The sequence below is a fragment of the Emericellopsis cladophorae genome (assembly GCF_022114955.1).
Source record: "Emericellopsis cladophorae strain MUM 19.33 chromosome Unknown NODE_30_length_267324_cov_122_989508, whole genome shotgun sequence".
Taxonomy (NCBI): Eukaryota; Fungi; Ascomycota; class Sordariomycetes; order Hypocreales; family Bionectriaceae; genus Emericellopsis; species Emericellopsis cladophorae.
The window spans coordinates 151,660-167,179 of record NW_026250955.1 but is presented as its reverse complement, the minus strand read 5'-3'; the positions used below and the strand labels follow the sequence as shown (position 1 = coordinate 167,179).

At 55.6% G+C, this 15,520-nt stretch overlaps 2 protein-coding genes across 2 annotated transcripts; both read right to left on the bottom strand.

The window, feature by feature from the left end:
- Positions 1 to 8,045: 8,045 nt before the first annotated feature.
- J7T54_008533 (uncharacterized protein) lies at positions 8,046 to 8,999 on the bottom strand (the record flags this gene model as incomplete). The annotated part of the gene is made up of 1 exon (XM_051507344.1): positions 8,046 to 8,999. The coding sequence occupies one exon, from the start codon at positions 8,997 to 8,999 to the stop codon at positions 8,046 to 8,048; it is 954 nt and encodes a 317-aa protein (XP_051361471.1).
- Positions 9,000 to 10,865: 1,866 nt separating this feature from the next.
- J7T54_008532 (uncharacterized protein) lies at positions 10,866 to 13,617 on the bottom strand (the record flags this gene model as incomplete). Its single annotated transcript, XM_051507343.1, has 2 exons — positions 10,866 to 10,974; positions 11,039 to 13,617. 2 exons carry the CDS (start codon positions 13,615 to 13,617, stop codon positions 10,866 to 10,868), a joined length of 2,688 nt encoding a protein of 895 aa, XP_051361470.1.
- Between the last annotated feature and the right edge of the window lie 1,903 nt (positions 13,618 to 15,520).

Genomic DNA, 15,520 nt, shown 5'->3' with positions numbered 1-15,520 from the left:
CCTAGAGGCAGAGAAGCTGAGACGCTCAAGAAGGTTTTGCTCGGTCTTGCTGTGCTCGTCTGCGGCAGTGTTGCGTTGCTGCTCGTGGCGTGCCTGCAGGTCTTCTAACTCATTCTGGTGGCTGGCACGAAGCTCGTCGAGCGCCGACGTCTTGGTGTTCTCAGACTCCTCGAGCATCATCTCGTGGTGGGCCTTGTCGTGATCGGCCTCAAGCTTGAATGCTTCGAGTTGCTGGCGAAGCTTGTTGTTCTGCTCCTCGAGCTCTTCGCGCACCATGTTGACTTGGTGGTTTGCAGCGTCGACTTCTGTCTGCATAGCCATGCGCGTCCTCTTCACCTCGCTGGCGCCGGACTCACGAGCCTCTTCATAGTCGCGGTCCGCTGCCAGCGCACGCTGCTGGAGCTTGTGATTCTCTGTGCGCAATTCGCCTAGAAGAGTCTCAAGGCGCTCGCACTCCTTGGTAGCACGCATGCCAGAACGCTCGTTCATTTGCAAACGATCCATTTCCAGCTCTAGACGCTCACGCGTCTTGGCCTCGGCCTGTAGACGAGCATCGAGAACCTCCTGCCTGGCAAGCATAGCCTGATCCTTCTTGATGCGGCGGGCGTTCTCCTCGGCGATCTCGCGAACGGCGTTGCTCATGTCGTCCTGGAGAGACATGTACTTACCACGCCAGCTCTCACGCAGACGCTCATTCTCCTCCAATTGCATGGTAAGAGCACTGAGCGACTTCTGCAGGTGTTTATTCTCCTCGACGGTGTGGGCAAGCTCACCAGCGTGGCGACGAGCGGTCTCGTCCGAGCGCTCGGCCTCGGCGCGCCAGTGGTTGTTATCTTGACGAACAGCACGAAGGTCGGCTTCAAGAGCGTTGACCTTGTTTGTCAGCTCAGCATGCGACTGAGTCGAGTTGGTTGAGTTGGCCTCCAACAGAGCCATCTTCATGTTCAGCTTGCTGTTGGCCTTTTCCATGTTGCGGATGCATTCGTCCTTCTCCGCGTTTGTCTCACGCAGGCGTTCTTCTTCCTCTGACGCGATGCGCAGCAGCCGCTGGTTTTCGGACAAACGATCCTCAGCAGAGCGACGATTCTCAACTTCCGCCTCTGTACGCTCCTCTTGGTGACGGAGTTTCTCTTCCAAGTCACTGACCCTCTGGTCAAACACGCTCTTGTTGATGTTCTCGATCTCGATACGCGTCTCGGCATTTTGCAGTTGACGTTGTAGATCAGTGGAAGTATCCTCGGCAACTCTGCGAGCAGTGACCTCCTTTTCAACCTTGCTCTGCTCGTTACTGAGCTGGTCTTCGAGATCCTCGACCTTACTCTGGAGTGCTTCCATCTTCTTGAACAGTTCAACATCGGGGTCAGCTGGCGGGGGTATCCTGCTCTGTACAGCGTTCTCAATGAGGTTCTTAAGCTCATTGCCACCAAAGTCGGGCTTGGAGTTGGCAATAACCTGCTCCCGCATCTCAGTGATAGCGGCGAGCAGGGCCGCGTTGCGGGCATCCGAGTCATCTTCTGGCACAGCATGCGCCACAGTTGGCTGGGCTTGCTGGTGGGCTGTGAGGCTTTCCAAGACGGCGGCACGGATTTGATCCATCTTGCGGTCACGACGGGGACTCAATGAGCGACGTGGCGCAGGCTCCTCGTCTTCGTCGTCGGCATCGCTCTGTCTGAGCTCAGCCGACATGCTCCTCCTGTCAAGACGAGATGAAGTAGGGCGGCCAGACTTGTAAGCCAAAGCATTCTGGATAGAGAAGAGTGCTTGCTCCAAGGGCTCGAGGCGAGAGGCCAGCAGATTCCCAACGACCTGGTTGACGCGACCATCAAAGAACTGAGCACGGCTCGCAAGTTTCTCATGTTCGTCAGCAGAGAAGGCCTCTTCCCAGTCACTAGCCAAGGGATTTTCGGACTGCTCTGCTTCGCCAACGAGCCAGCGCTGATCGACAGGATCAAGGAACGGATCTTCCAACTCGGGTGTCTGTAGCTTAGGCAGCTCCTGGTACTCGCGCGAAGCAAGTTCCGTGGCGTATTGCGAGTGAAGAGTAGGTGACTCGAGCTGGTGTGTCGGAGAATCGCGTGCCTCCGTAGCGGGCGCGGCCCTGTTCACCGAGTCGGTCGTTTTTTTAATTCCGAGCCTAGGGTCGTGAGCCATCTCCTCCATGATGGCATCAATCTCCTCAAAAGTCTGATCACCGTGCTCCTCAACGAGCGGCTCTTTCTCAACTGAGGGCAGGACCTCCTGCACGGGTTCAGGCTCAGGTGACGAGGCATCGGCAAAGCGGGAAGCCGCCAGGCCTTTGGGCTTGGGCGGTGGTGATGGCGACGCAAAACGAGAGGTACCAAGCCCAAGACTCTTACGCGTAGGTGTGGGAGACGCAGATCGCTTGCGTTGAGGTTCCTCGACGGCCTTTGCCGATGCCTCAACTGAGGTGTCCGCAGCCGCTGAGGAAGCAAAACCTTCACCGGGAACGAACGGCTGCGCCGTAGCGGATAAGGAGGCTCGGTGGCTAGATTCTTTGAAGAAAGAATCGTCACCAATGGGGTGGGCTTCACTGAAGTTGCGCGCTTCAAATTGGGAATCGAACTCGAATGGCTTGTAGGTCTTGTCACCATCAGCGGCGTCAACAGGCGATGACTCGGACGGCGCAGTAGTTGTTGCCTTGGTCTCGATGTGCTGATCAGTGCCAATAGATGACAAGGAGGTATCCGCGGGTGCGGTCTCTGGCTCTGGCTGCTCGTGCTCAGCTTCAGCTGCGGATTCATCGGCAATCTCATGGATGAGAACAGTATCGTCCCCGCCTTCGGGTGTATCCGACTCCCCAGCCTTGTTTTCTTCGCCCAATGCCTGTTTACCTGTGGGCTCTTTCTCAGCTGGCTCCTGGGCTTCCTGAATTGTCGGTGTGCTATCCTCAGGTCGGTTGGCAAAGAGAGGCACATCGTCGCCGTCTGGTGCACTGCTCTTGGCGCGCTTCGAGCGAGCATCACTAAGAGGACGGCCGTGCTCATCCTCATCAGCCAGATGTGCATCCTGACCTTCAGCATGGGGCGAAGACGAGCGTCGGCTTGTTGGTCGAACAATAGGGATCGCTCTTGATCGTTTGGAAGATGCGTCTAGCTCGGCAGAGGAAATGCGAATGTTACCAAAGATACTGGGACGAGAGCCATGGCTCAGGTTCGAAGGCATGGGGCTGGTAACAGCTCGGAGGGGCGTGAACGCTGGAGCATCAGGCCTGAACTTCGGACCCGAGGAGGCGAAGCTGAACACATTCTGACCAGATGCGAATGTATCGTTCTGTGCGCTATCTGAGATGTTACCGGTGAAGGCAGGGATTGAAGACTCGCGCTCTTGGCGCGGCTGCACTTTGAGCTCCTCGGTCGCCACGTCCTCAACATCGGCAGCCTTCTCAACCTCACTGATCTCACCCTCTTCCTTGGATTCAATGCTTGGAATAACGGGCTCTTCCGGCTTCGGCTTTTCAGGCTCGAACGCGGCAGGTGGCTGGTATGGCTCTTGTATACCAGTATTAAACACAGTCGGCTGGAAGGCCTGGCCTCCAAAGTTGAAAGATCCACTAGGAGTGAAAGTCTTCTCGGGATTGAACTTGAACTCGGGAGCCTTGACGTTCAACTTGGACAGCGAAGGCTTGGTGCTGTGCGACGGGCGCTGAGTTGTGCTGTCGACCCAAGGGTTGCTGACGGTGGAGGCGTTCTTCTGATGTCCCAAAGATGCCGACATGTCGAAGGCTGGGTTAGGCGTGCCCAGATTGCTCGGGTTCGTGTCGACCTCATAGGACTCATCGCCCCGTTGACCTTCAGGTATGCCGTTCATAGGTGCGAATTGCTTCAGATTGCCATGCTCGGCATTCTCGTTGAACGAGTTGCCATCCTCATAGTAGTTGTTCTGTGTCAACGAATGACCACGGCTATGCGGCCGGGGATGGTGCAATACCATGGGCTTGCCGGGCTCATTGGCGAAATGCTCCGGAACTGGCTGGCCAGACTGTCTGCGGTTCTGCTGAGGACTGTAATCCTCATGCTCAAGCTGGGTGCGGAACTGCTCTTCCAGGTGATACTCTGCATCCTCAATCTCGGCTTGCAAACCGTCCTTGTTCACCTTACGTGCCTCAGGAGTCTTGGAGGGACTCTTGGGGACGCCCTCGTCGTCCTCGCGCACCTCTTGCAACCTAGGCGAGGCTCGCATGGACTGTTGTTGCTGCAACTGCTGGTGAGGCAGCATAGGGTATTGTAGTGACGCTTGTCTTTGATGCAAATTGAATGCAGGACTGCCAGTTGGCTGCATACCGTCCACGACGAAAGGTGATTGGGGCGAGATCATACCATTGAGGTGAGCAAACGAGGGCGATTCGCTGCGGTCCATGGCCTGCATGCCTGGCCATTGACCTTGAGGGTTAAACTGGTATGGTGATCCAGAAGGAGGGAAAGAGATGGACTGGCGGGGGTTGTATTTGCCAGGCTGGTGTCCGTATGGGCCAGGCGAGGCAATGCCCGGGCTCTGAGCGTTGAAGTGCTGGAAGGGAAATCCCATCGCAGACTGGTTGTGGTTGCTTGACGCCGACGAAGCAGGTAGAGGCGGCGAAAATGGGTTGAGAGGATATTGTGCGGAAGCCTGTCGACTCGGGTTGGTCATCGGCGGCGATGGAGGCGCTGGGGGCTCCTCGTCAGGCATGGAAACACCCAGAGCGCGAAGCTTGGCTTCTAGTAGCTCATTCTCATAAGTTTTCCAGGCTGTTGCCGTTAGTAAGAATCTTGTTCTCGAGAGCAACACAAAACTTACCGTTCAGGTCTGGGAGCTGGACCTGGTACTGCTTCTGAGATCGCTCGCGGATGAGGTCTTCAGCCTGAGGCCAGTCCCCTCGACTTTGTGAGTCATCTGTCCCAGGGGGCTGGTATCCTTCCACTAAGAGATCGAACCCGTCTGTGCGGTAGCCGAGTTCTCTCCATGAAGCGAACATTTTTTCAATCTCGTGTTGGCGCAGGGGTCTTGGAGCTTTGCCCGGCTGTCCCCTCTCCTCGTCCCGAGGTAGCAGGACGAGAATGTTCTTGCCATTCCAAGGGATCTTCTTTTTGATCCGGGGGGTCGATTTAGGTTCCTTCGGTAACGGCTTGTCCACCTTCCGAGTGGGTGTGGTAGGCAATTTCGCTTCGCCATTGCTTTCTCTCGTGGGAGTTCCTGACCTTGGGATTTCGTTCTGGGTCGAGGCAGCCTCCTGTTTCACTCCGACAGGTGCCTCGGGCATGGCTGCTGTCTCTGGGTTAGCCATGGCGATGACTTTGCGCGTTCGTGGACTGGGTTTCAGTGTCTCGATGCTAGACGCGCCGCGATTACGTCTGCTAACGCGCCGAGCGGCTTCTTTCAATACCGGACCAGGCTTTGGAGTGCGGTTCAAGTCTTGCTCTTGTTTCCAGTCCTTTTCCGAGCCGCTCAATGAAGAGTGCTCACTTTCACTTCCGTCGCTGAACCAGAGTCGAGGCTCAACGTCGTTTACACCGGACGTGTGCGTGCGGATCCAGTCTTCTGTCAACCCTCGCGCTTGTGTTTGCCTTCGTACGCGATTGGCGAGGACCGCAGCTGCAGCGCTGATAGACGAATTTGGATCGGCCTCGTGGTGTGCGTCGTCGCCCTCGAAAAGCTCAGGTGCGGGTCGCAGAAACGGTGTGTCGATGGCCAATTGATGGAGAGGCGAGTCGTCGGATCCGTCGTCGCTGTCAAGGCTGTCCTGCTGAAGATTGTGGTCGGAGCTAGGGTAAGGTGAGCCCCAGCTTGCCGTGCCAAAGTAGTTCTCGTCGTCAGCTGCACCCTCTGGCGTTCTCAGCAGCTCCTGAGCTCGCGGTGGTAGTGGTGGCGCTGGCAGAGGCGGAAGAGCAGGCGACGAGTGAACGTCGTCTTGTCCGTCGGCAGTGGAAGCGTCCGACAGGGCAGGTGAGCCAGCGCCGTCCCGTGCAATAGCACTAGGCGGGTTGGTGGTGGGCGATCCAAGGGGCGACGTCGTAACGGGTCAAGTCGAGACACAACGCAGACGAGGTGGTAACCGTCTGCAGCTGAAGTCTCGGATCGTGCGTCCTCTAGAGTCGTTGGGGCGAGATCTCCGGTCCGTTTGGAGAGACGTTGCGGGTTGCCGTGCGAATATAGGGAAGGAGGTTGTTATTGAACGCGACGCGTGCGTCCGTGTCCTTCACCTCTTGGCTTGGCGGGCGACTTTTCCCCGTTGCTTTAATTTCAAGTATGGAGATAGGGGTCGCCGGCCAGGCTGCACGTCGAATTCTCGTCTTGTCGTGACTCGGGAGAATCGTCGCAGCGTCGAAGGGACCAAGTAGCTCGTCAAAGACAAAAAGAATAGAGAAGCGACACTGATTAGTGAAGCCGGGGAACTGCACAGCTATTGCAAGACGAGGAAGACATCGATTCGCGCAGCTGGTCGGGTTCCACAGTCGCTGACGGGGTTGGAGCAACTGCTGGTTCACCAATGACACGAACAAGTGTCGCTGGAAATATCCGTCTCCCGATGATGGCTGGACGAGAGGATGGGAGACTTTTCCAGATTAAGAGGATGGAAGGTAGAAGGAAGGAAGAGAGAGATTGACAGGATGAGAGAAACAGCAGGAGCAACCGCCAAGCATGGGAGGATATGGCTGGGCTATAGCTTCACATTGGACACTGGCAGGCACGACGAGCCAAATTTTTGGGCAGGTCACGTCTCCTTCCCCAGGGCGAAGGGGGTGCTGCAGGCGGCTGGCATCGCTGGACAGGCTCAGCGAGTCCCATCATTTCACCCACAGATCCAATCTGCGTGCGAGATGATGCCAGGGTGTCGCGCAGGGGTCTGTAGTGGAGAGTACATGAGGTTGGGTGTGGGACGCTGCGGAGGCCAAGTACCTGTCGCAGTGCAAGACGCGGTGCGTTGGCAATGAATCAATGAACCCACTGAAAATGGGACCCTTCATCAACACGTTGCTCAACTGAATGTGAAGTAGCGTCAGTTGGTGGTCGGACGTGAACACAATAGCGAAAACGCAATCAAGAGTTAGCGTTGGCCATATCACCAATGCAAAGATGAAGAGACGAGGTGATAGTAATCGTGGTGATTGCTGTTATGACGCGAAGCTCAAGTGCGTCACAACCAATCCTCAAAGGAAAAAAAGAGGCCCTTCCGCCACACCCAGATCTTCGGCTCGGGCCTGGTGTAAACCCAACCTCCATTCCCGTTGTTGATGCAATCCAGAACGGCATATAGCTCTCGAGAGGGACCCTATAGAAACTTGATTGAACAGTAGACTTTCAGGAAGAGATTAGAGCTCAGTGTATTGACCAGAATCGCAGCATCTGTCCTGCTTCACCCTATAAGGAAATCGGACGCCAGCGAATCGTCCAACCTGCATGGGGCACGGATAGCGTGTGTGGGCACAGTTTGGGCGACCAAAAAGGGCGGTCAGGGACCGCCGCCGAGGGGCGGCCCGCACCAGCCTACCGTGAGAACCGAAGCAGAGCTGCTTTTGATGGCAGACTGGAGCAGACCAGGCTGTAATTGGCAGGACACAAGCTTTGCTTCTCAACAAGGATTCACATGCATCCTGTCGGGCAAGATGCTTTCGAGGGCGGCGTAATAGCGTTGCAAAACTTGCGGTCGCAACACGCAGTCGATAGTTGCAGGGTAGGCAACCAGATAGGCACGGGCAAGTTCTGCTAGAGAACCATCTCAAAACCTTGAGAGGTGGCACGACAGCTCGCATCACTTCACAATCATCTTTCGGGAAGGGAATAGAACCAAGCGCAGGGATATCGGACAAACTAGCCCGGGCCGCCCTCACATACAGTGGTTGGCTAAACAGCTGACCTTCAAATGTGCTGATATTAGGTAAATGTCTAATCTACTACCATGGACGAAACCCACGTACAAAGCATCGCTATGCAATTCTGGCAAATTCTTCATCTCCAGGTCAGAAATCGTAGGGGAAACAACATATAAAAAATGGGAGGCTTTGCATACTCCGCGTCATCATCCTCCCCTTCTTCCACGCCCACCGCTTTTAAAAGTTGGACGACGCGTTCACCGGCTGCGTGGGCGCGTGATACCCCTCGAGCGTACTCTGAAACGGACTCTGCCCCGTGCTGGTCATGGTACCCGACGCCGTGTGACCGCCCGAGGTGCTGGGCGGCTCACCCTTGTCGACCTGGGTGTAGCCGCCGTTGTACTCGCCCATGAGGCCGGCGTCTTCCTCGGCCGCCCTCTTGCGGGCACGGATGCGCCATGCGACGACGCCCAGAGCGCCCAGGAGGATGGCGCCGCCGACGCCGACGACGACACCAATGACAATGTTGCGGGTGTTGGTGGACATGCCGCCGCCAGTGCTCTGGTCGTCTCCGCTGTGCGGGTCGGGCGTGCTGGTTGTGATGGTGGAGGACGTCAGGGTCTCCTTGGAGCCGTCGGAGTTGGTGCGGGTCACGGTCTCGATGGCAGTGGAGATGACGGGTTCTTGGGTGGTGGTGGCCTCGTCCTTCCCATCATCTTTGGTGCTCTCCGCAGTAGAGGTAGGCTCCGCGTTATTGGTGGTGGTAGAGGAAGGGGCCTCTTCCTCCTCCGAGGTTGTGGTGGTTTGGGCCTCGGACGTAGGGTCGTCCTGAGATGAGGTGGTTTCCTCGGACGTGTCCTCCTGGGTGGTGGTCGTCGTCGTGGCTACATCCTCTGAAGTTGTGGTAGGGTCTTCTCTTGTTGTCGTGGTTGTAGGTTCAGGGGTTTCTTCACTGGTGGTGGTGTCTGCAGCAGGTGAGCTAGTGGGAGTGCTGTCGCCGCCATCATTTGAGCTGTCGCCGCCGCTGCCGGGTGTGGGAAGAGAAGTGTCGTCGTCTGTGTTGTCGCCGTCGTCCTGGCGCTGTTGTAGACCGTACATGTCGTAGCGGACAGCGTGACGGGAGTTGGCTTGGGCCACGGCGAGGAACCCCAATGCTACTAGGAGCAGCTTGAACATTCGAGTTGCGTACATTTCGATGCTTGGGTTGCTGTGTAACAGCTGGATCGAAAGAAGTTGGAGAGTTCGTAGGTTTGCCCTACGGGCTTTGACGGCGTGTGGAACGGCTCCTCCGTTTCAGCTCAAGTCAAGCGATGGAGGACTCGACGTTGTGCTGGTCTTTTGTCGCCTAGCTTGGTGATAGGCTAAGGGGTACCAACTTCGAAGTCGTGACGCGCGTCCGAGGTATGTAGAAGAGAAACGAACGTAGGGACTAGTTAAGAGAAAGAGAGGCTAGGATCGTGTATAATCAGGGATCACTATGGCACAAGCGAAAGTGAGAAGAAAGATTGAGTGAGCACAGGGCAAGGAGATAGATGGAGAGAAGGAAAATGACGGCCCGAGCCCTTGGCTAAGGGCAGCGTGACAGAGATGGAGACAGACAAAAGCTCGTATCCATCAAGTTCTGGAGCTGACGCAGGCCCACCGAAGGGCTGCACAGGCCAGTCGAGGCTAGCACGCCCCGTTTTTAGGGTCGCAGTAACACAAAAAACGGAGCTCAACACCAGGCCCAATCTTGCGCTGAAGCTGACGGTATATTTATTTCTGCAGCATAAGTTCTACGTGCGTGTCTCAGAGCGCACCTGTCATCTAATTCATAATAGGCATTGGGATTCTCAGCGTCATGCGTTATCAAGGCTGCGACTGACAGTCTGACACAGCCACCATGCATGGATGGGTGGACTGAGCCGCATGTCACGATGTCATGGTCCACCGTGGAGTTCGTTCTCCTGAACATCATTTGCATGAATGAGGCATGCCGATCCATGATCAGAATTTCCCTTGGCCTGCGTAATAGTCTACCCAGGGGCCCAGGCATCGAGTTGTCCCTTTTTATTGTGAGAATGCACTTTTCGATATCCAACATGTGGTCGGAAGCTAATCGCGCAACGTCGGCACTCCATGCATTCCAGTGGACAACGCACATGTCTGAGGTTTCCAGAAATAGCACCCGGTTCCCCCCACCAGGAATCCCAACGTTCCAAAAGCCGTGAGAATCAATGCCTGTGGACTCCGAGCAGAAAATATGTGAAACATATTTCGCAAATTGGAACATTTTGCAACAAACTTAAGCGTAGAGGAAATCTGATAAGCTTTAAAAGCCCCGAGATCGAACTACAATTCAACCACGTTCACGCACCTCTCCGCCGCGCGTCGCGTCGTGAAGTGGAGGGCACCGTAGCCGGGAGTGGCTGTGCTATTCTTGCAGTCGCTTTACGTGCGACAAGTGTGTCACACCACATACCATTGAAAAGAAAAAAGCAGTATCTCCAGGGCGCAGTGTCCTCGAGGCTTAACTTGTAATGTATGATAATGCAACGCGTGGTCATGGACCGACCACGCAGGCTATGTAGCGAAACTAAAACCCAAGAAATGACTCCTTGTAAGCATCAAATGATGCACCCGCCAATGATCCTGCATCGGATCGTCTATGTGCATGTGCCAGCCTGCAAAAAAAAAATTGAAAAAATCGTGTTCGTCGTTAGAAGAGATGAAAAGTGAAGATAGCCAAAGAGTTAAAAGAATATCGCCTGTTTGTGCCAGAAGCATAGGGAAACAGCGACCGCAAGTGGGAGTGTGTTGCACGGACGGTAACAATCCAAGTAGTATGTGTCAAGTATGTCGTAGGAAGATACAAGGGCGAAGACAACGCTGCCGGAGATGGACGCGTATCTGCGAACTATGCTCACGCCGGTACGCCTCTGTGCAATGGCTGGCTATGAGTGTGGGGTGCACGCCCAGGGAGACCCTTCACTCCAGGCCGGTGAAATGATGGCATTAGCCGCGCGGGTACAGGTCGCTGCTGTTGCTGTTGCTCCAGACGAGGCGACAGGAGTGGGCTCAGTGGTTGGCCCGAGGGCAGTCTGTGGCCTTGCGACATATGATAGTCGAGCCGTGCTCGGGGGTCCTCAAAGTGAGATGTAGGAAGGATGGGGTAGCCGCGTAGGGACTGCAGTAGGTCCGAGTCACAGTCTGCCCCACGAGAATCATGCTGAGATGGTCTTGGGGCGTACGATAGCGGCGGCGGCCGTCCCGACTTTGCTCTGCGCTTCTTTTTGGAACCGCGGGTACGTATGCTGATCGGGGGCGGAGTCTTGGGCTGCTTCTGCGAGTAACAGCTTACAGAGCCAGGGCTGGCAGGTTCTGAGACAGTCTCAAGGAAGTCGGGCGCTGAAGACCTGGTGCGGAGACGGGGATAGCCGTGAGGAGCTTGGTCTTCGGGTGTCTTCGTTCTCGTGTGTGGTGCTCTCCGCGGTGGCTTCGAGGGCACATGGGTGGGAGGCAGTGGTGCAAATGCCGCATCAAAAGCACTGTCGCCAGCGCTCCGACGTATGTTATCGATGCTGGATACCTGTGCCTCGTACCCGAGGACGTAATCTGGGAGGAAGTCGTCATCGTCGTCTGAATGGTCGGTCTGAGGCCTCACTTTTCGAAGGATTGATTTGCGATTACCCATGGACCGACTTGAAGGCGCAGATGGTGTGCGGCCAGGTTTGCGTTGTTGCATACTTTCCGAACCGAGAGACTTCCGTGGTCGGTGGTATCCGCGAAGGGTCGCGGCCTGTGGCGAACGCTCTCTGACTTCACGGCTCTCGACGACAATTTCTGTCGGCATCTGTGGGGTAGCTTTGAGAGAGAACCTCGCTGCGGAAGCCTCAAAGTTACGACTGTGCTCTTCGACTTTGGCACCGGCGTCCGAAGGCATGGATGGTATTCTTTCCAGGCTGTTTGGATCGCCGGAGGCCATGTTCGGGAGACTGCGACGGCGGGCAGAGTTGACAAGCTTGGTGATTGTCTTTGCCTTGGTCTCCTCAGCATCGAACACCGTCGTCGGTTCAAACATGATCGCTGTCTCCAGTGGCTCTTGACGGAAGCGAACCTCTGGCGATGAAGATCCCCGAGAATGGCAGACCTTGGTGCGGGATTCTTTTGCTTTCCTAGACTTGAAAGAGCCTATGAAACTACCAGTCCTTGAAATGGGCTTGACCTGTGATTCTTCTTCTTCAGGTGCGACAATGGAAGGCTCATGCCCTGTTTCGGGACTTGGAAACTGTGCTGTCGAAGGCTGGTAGGGCGAGTGGTGCTGCAAAGTCGGGCGCTTCTCCAGCACCTGAGGCTGTTCCTGCGACGCGTTTTGCTGCGCCTGCGCCTGCGCCTGTTTCGCTTGCTGCTGCTGCTCCTTCTTCTTCTTCCTCGACCCAAGAAATGATTTCAAAGAAAGACTCGATCCGTAGCCACTGTCCGCTTTCGAGGGGGGGCCTGTCGAGCTTGAGCAGGAAGACTTGGAGCCAGCTCCACTGACAGGGCGGGTCACCTCTTCAGTCACCGCTTGCTGCTTCACCGGCGCCTCTGTGGATGTGCGCCCCATCTCCAAATGGACGTCATTATCCTCGTATAAAGAGGGCTGGGTGACCGGCGTGAGTAGAGTGGCGTCATTTCCCTTGGCTCCATCGCTTGGTTGCGAGAAGGGCGAATGGTTCGATTCGGTGGGCGAACTTGAAGACTGGCCAAAAGAGGCGACGAGCGGAGAGATTGGCTTGGGCTGTTGGATCTCGGTGATCGGAGGATCATGATCCTGTGGCGCTGGCCCGAACGGCGACGTTTCCATCAGATTAATTTCGTCTCTGGGGGTCAATCCATCCCCAGGACTTGACACGGGCGTCCCATTCGTGACCCGCAACGAGCCGAACCTAATTGCACCCAGCGACTTGTAGTCATTCTCCGACGGGGTAGCCACACGGTCGGGGGTGCCACAAGAGGGGCTGGGCAACATGGAGTGCGGTCGCACCGTCGGCGGCTGTTCGAGTGAATTGCATCGTGACGGAAGGCTGTTCCGGTGACTCCGTTTCCTGGGCACGGGATGCTCCTCAACTTTTGGCTCGGCTTCGGACCGTGTTGCAACCCCAGGCGTATGGATCGCTGAGCGACGACGCACGGGGGCGTAGAGCGAGACCTCGGACTCTGAGCGACCTAGCAGGCCATTCATGGCCTCCTGGTTCGCGCCGATGGTGGGCAGCGCCTCGGGAATATCCGGCTGAATCGTAACGGGCGAGGTCACCTTCGCGTTGTCCGGGGTCCGGCATAGGCGGTACTGGTCGAGTGGTGTCGGATTGTAGGTGCTTGCCCGGCGATCGAGACGAAGCTGCTCAAAGGACGTGACGGATGTCAATGGGCTGGTCGGAGCTTTATGCACCACCGATTTGGGCCTCTCGATGCCATGGAACGTTTTGGATGGCATCAGCCCCGTGCTCTGACGTCGAGTGACCCTCTCCGGCTGGACTGTCGAAGAACGGAATAATCCAGTCCGCCTTCCCTCTTCGACATTTGTCATCAGCTCAGCATCTTCGATGATTGTTTCATTGACCCCTCCGACCATTGGCTCTTGGGCCTCGGCAGGCGGCGCGCCTGCTACGAGGTACGAATTGGAGAATCGTCCGATAGCTGGGGCTGATGCACTGGCGGGATGGGGATGGTGGCCGGTCGTAGGATGGAGGCCCCCTGCCGACGATGCAGTGTGGTTTCCCACTCGAGGTTTGGAGAGCTTCTGCGGCGCTCGACGGGGCTGCGTCTCGGTCGATGGTTGATTGCCCATTGTGAGAAGGAGGATCGTAGTATTATTAATTGATGTATGGCGGTAATGAAGCAGATGGATAATGGAGGCTCGCTAGGCGAGTTTGGGAGTGCTGTGTTGCCTACTCCATGTCTCAGTAGTCGCCAAGAGAAACCATTTTCCAAGCAGACGAAAGATAATAAGAAAAAGAGATGCGAGTACAAGCGAGTACTCGTTAACGAATGTAAGCGAACAAGCGAGTGTGTAAGGTAAGCAGCGAAAGAAGAAGGTAAACGGTATGGTTGACGGGGGGAGGGAAAAGCGATAGACTGTGCAGAAAATGAGTGCGCGCGATTGGGTTCAGTTAGCTCGACAGCAGAACAAGGCGGCAGGACGGAAAAAGATGGGGATTGTGCGACATTCGCATTGGTCGATTGGCTCCCGCCCGTTGAAACGGGCCAAAAACTTGGAATGCCATTGCTAGTAACCTGGCCCTTATCGCGCGGCTCCTATTCTCCGGAATGCATATCACAATTTCATGCTTTCTCAGAGTTTGTGTGCTATTGAATATTTCTATTCAACTGTTCCCGTCTCTGAACCTTGATCGTACGTACAATTGTACGTCTGGCAAAGTCCAAGAGCGTGTACGTTGACCGTATCAGAGGCAGAAGATGAAGATCGGCCACGGTGATCATCAGGGGCAGGCAGCGACTGGAACCCCCAGGTCGTCTAGGCTAGGCGCGCACTCCCGGCTCCGCAACGTCAGAGCAACGCAACAAATCTCCAAGAAACAAACGACGCATCACGGGCGACCGTATTTTGACCAGGCCTTCTTCTGACAATGCCTCCGACACCATCGCGTCCGTGATATCCTGCCCCGCCCCCTTGCCCTTCGACGTGCAGCGTCTCCAGACGTCTTGGCTGCACAATGGCACATGGGGGGATCTTCAGCGGCATTCGCAACACCGTGCTACGGACAATGTACAATTGGGGTTGAGGGCTGTGACTGGTCGTCGTTACAAGAATACTGAACCTTCGAAGTGATTCTTACTCTCGGTATTCAGATTTGATACATACCTCAAGTTCGCATCTCGTACGGACGGACACTTGTCGATGTTTGAGTCAAATCGCGGTGGAGATTCTCAAGCGTTGGTTCAAGTGCATGTCTTGCACAAGTGCTTGGCGTCATTTAAGATTGTACAGTAGACGAACGACTCGACGTCATTGTGATGTTTTTGGAAGCTTTCTTGACATCAATAAAATGACTCAAGCCCAAATTAATTATACTAGGTATCCCTATATGAAAGTGGCAACTCTCCAGGGTAACCTGTCCGAGTCTGAGGCTCGTAGGCGGGAGCGTGGATGCCGAAGAGAATGAAGAAGTTCGGTCCAAGATCAAAGTCATGTAACACACTCGTCGTGTCCCTTTTTATACTCTGCGCTCGGCTTCTGTGGTACAAGCACCCGTATTGCTGAATCTCCGATCACTCTCCAATAACATACTTACATCCACCGTCGCCCACCCAGACCTCATGCACTCGTCCCGCTTCAACGTCGACCCTATCTCCTACTCCGTACTTGACCTTTTCCCTGCTCTCTTCTCTCGGGTACCATAGCGTCATCTCCCCTTCGACGATGAGATGCGTCGTCAGGCCAGCATGCGAGTGCGGGGGATAATGCGCGTTTCTGGGGATGATCAGCCATCTTGTTGTAGGGTAGGCCCAACGGCCAAATGGCCAGGACAGCTCCATGTGCTTACGGCCCATCTCGCCAGGTGAAGACGTGGTCAAAGCCCCAAGAACGGACCTGCTCCTCGAATTGATGTGTTGCTTTACCCATTGTGAGTTGATAGGTTCGTTTAGGTGATGCCAACTAGTGTAGACATTCCATGCCATCAGATGGATGAGGAGAACACTGCGTTCGACTGAGTGACCTCATCCAAGCC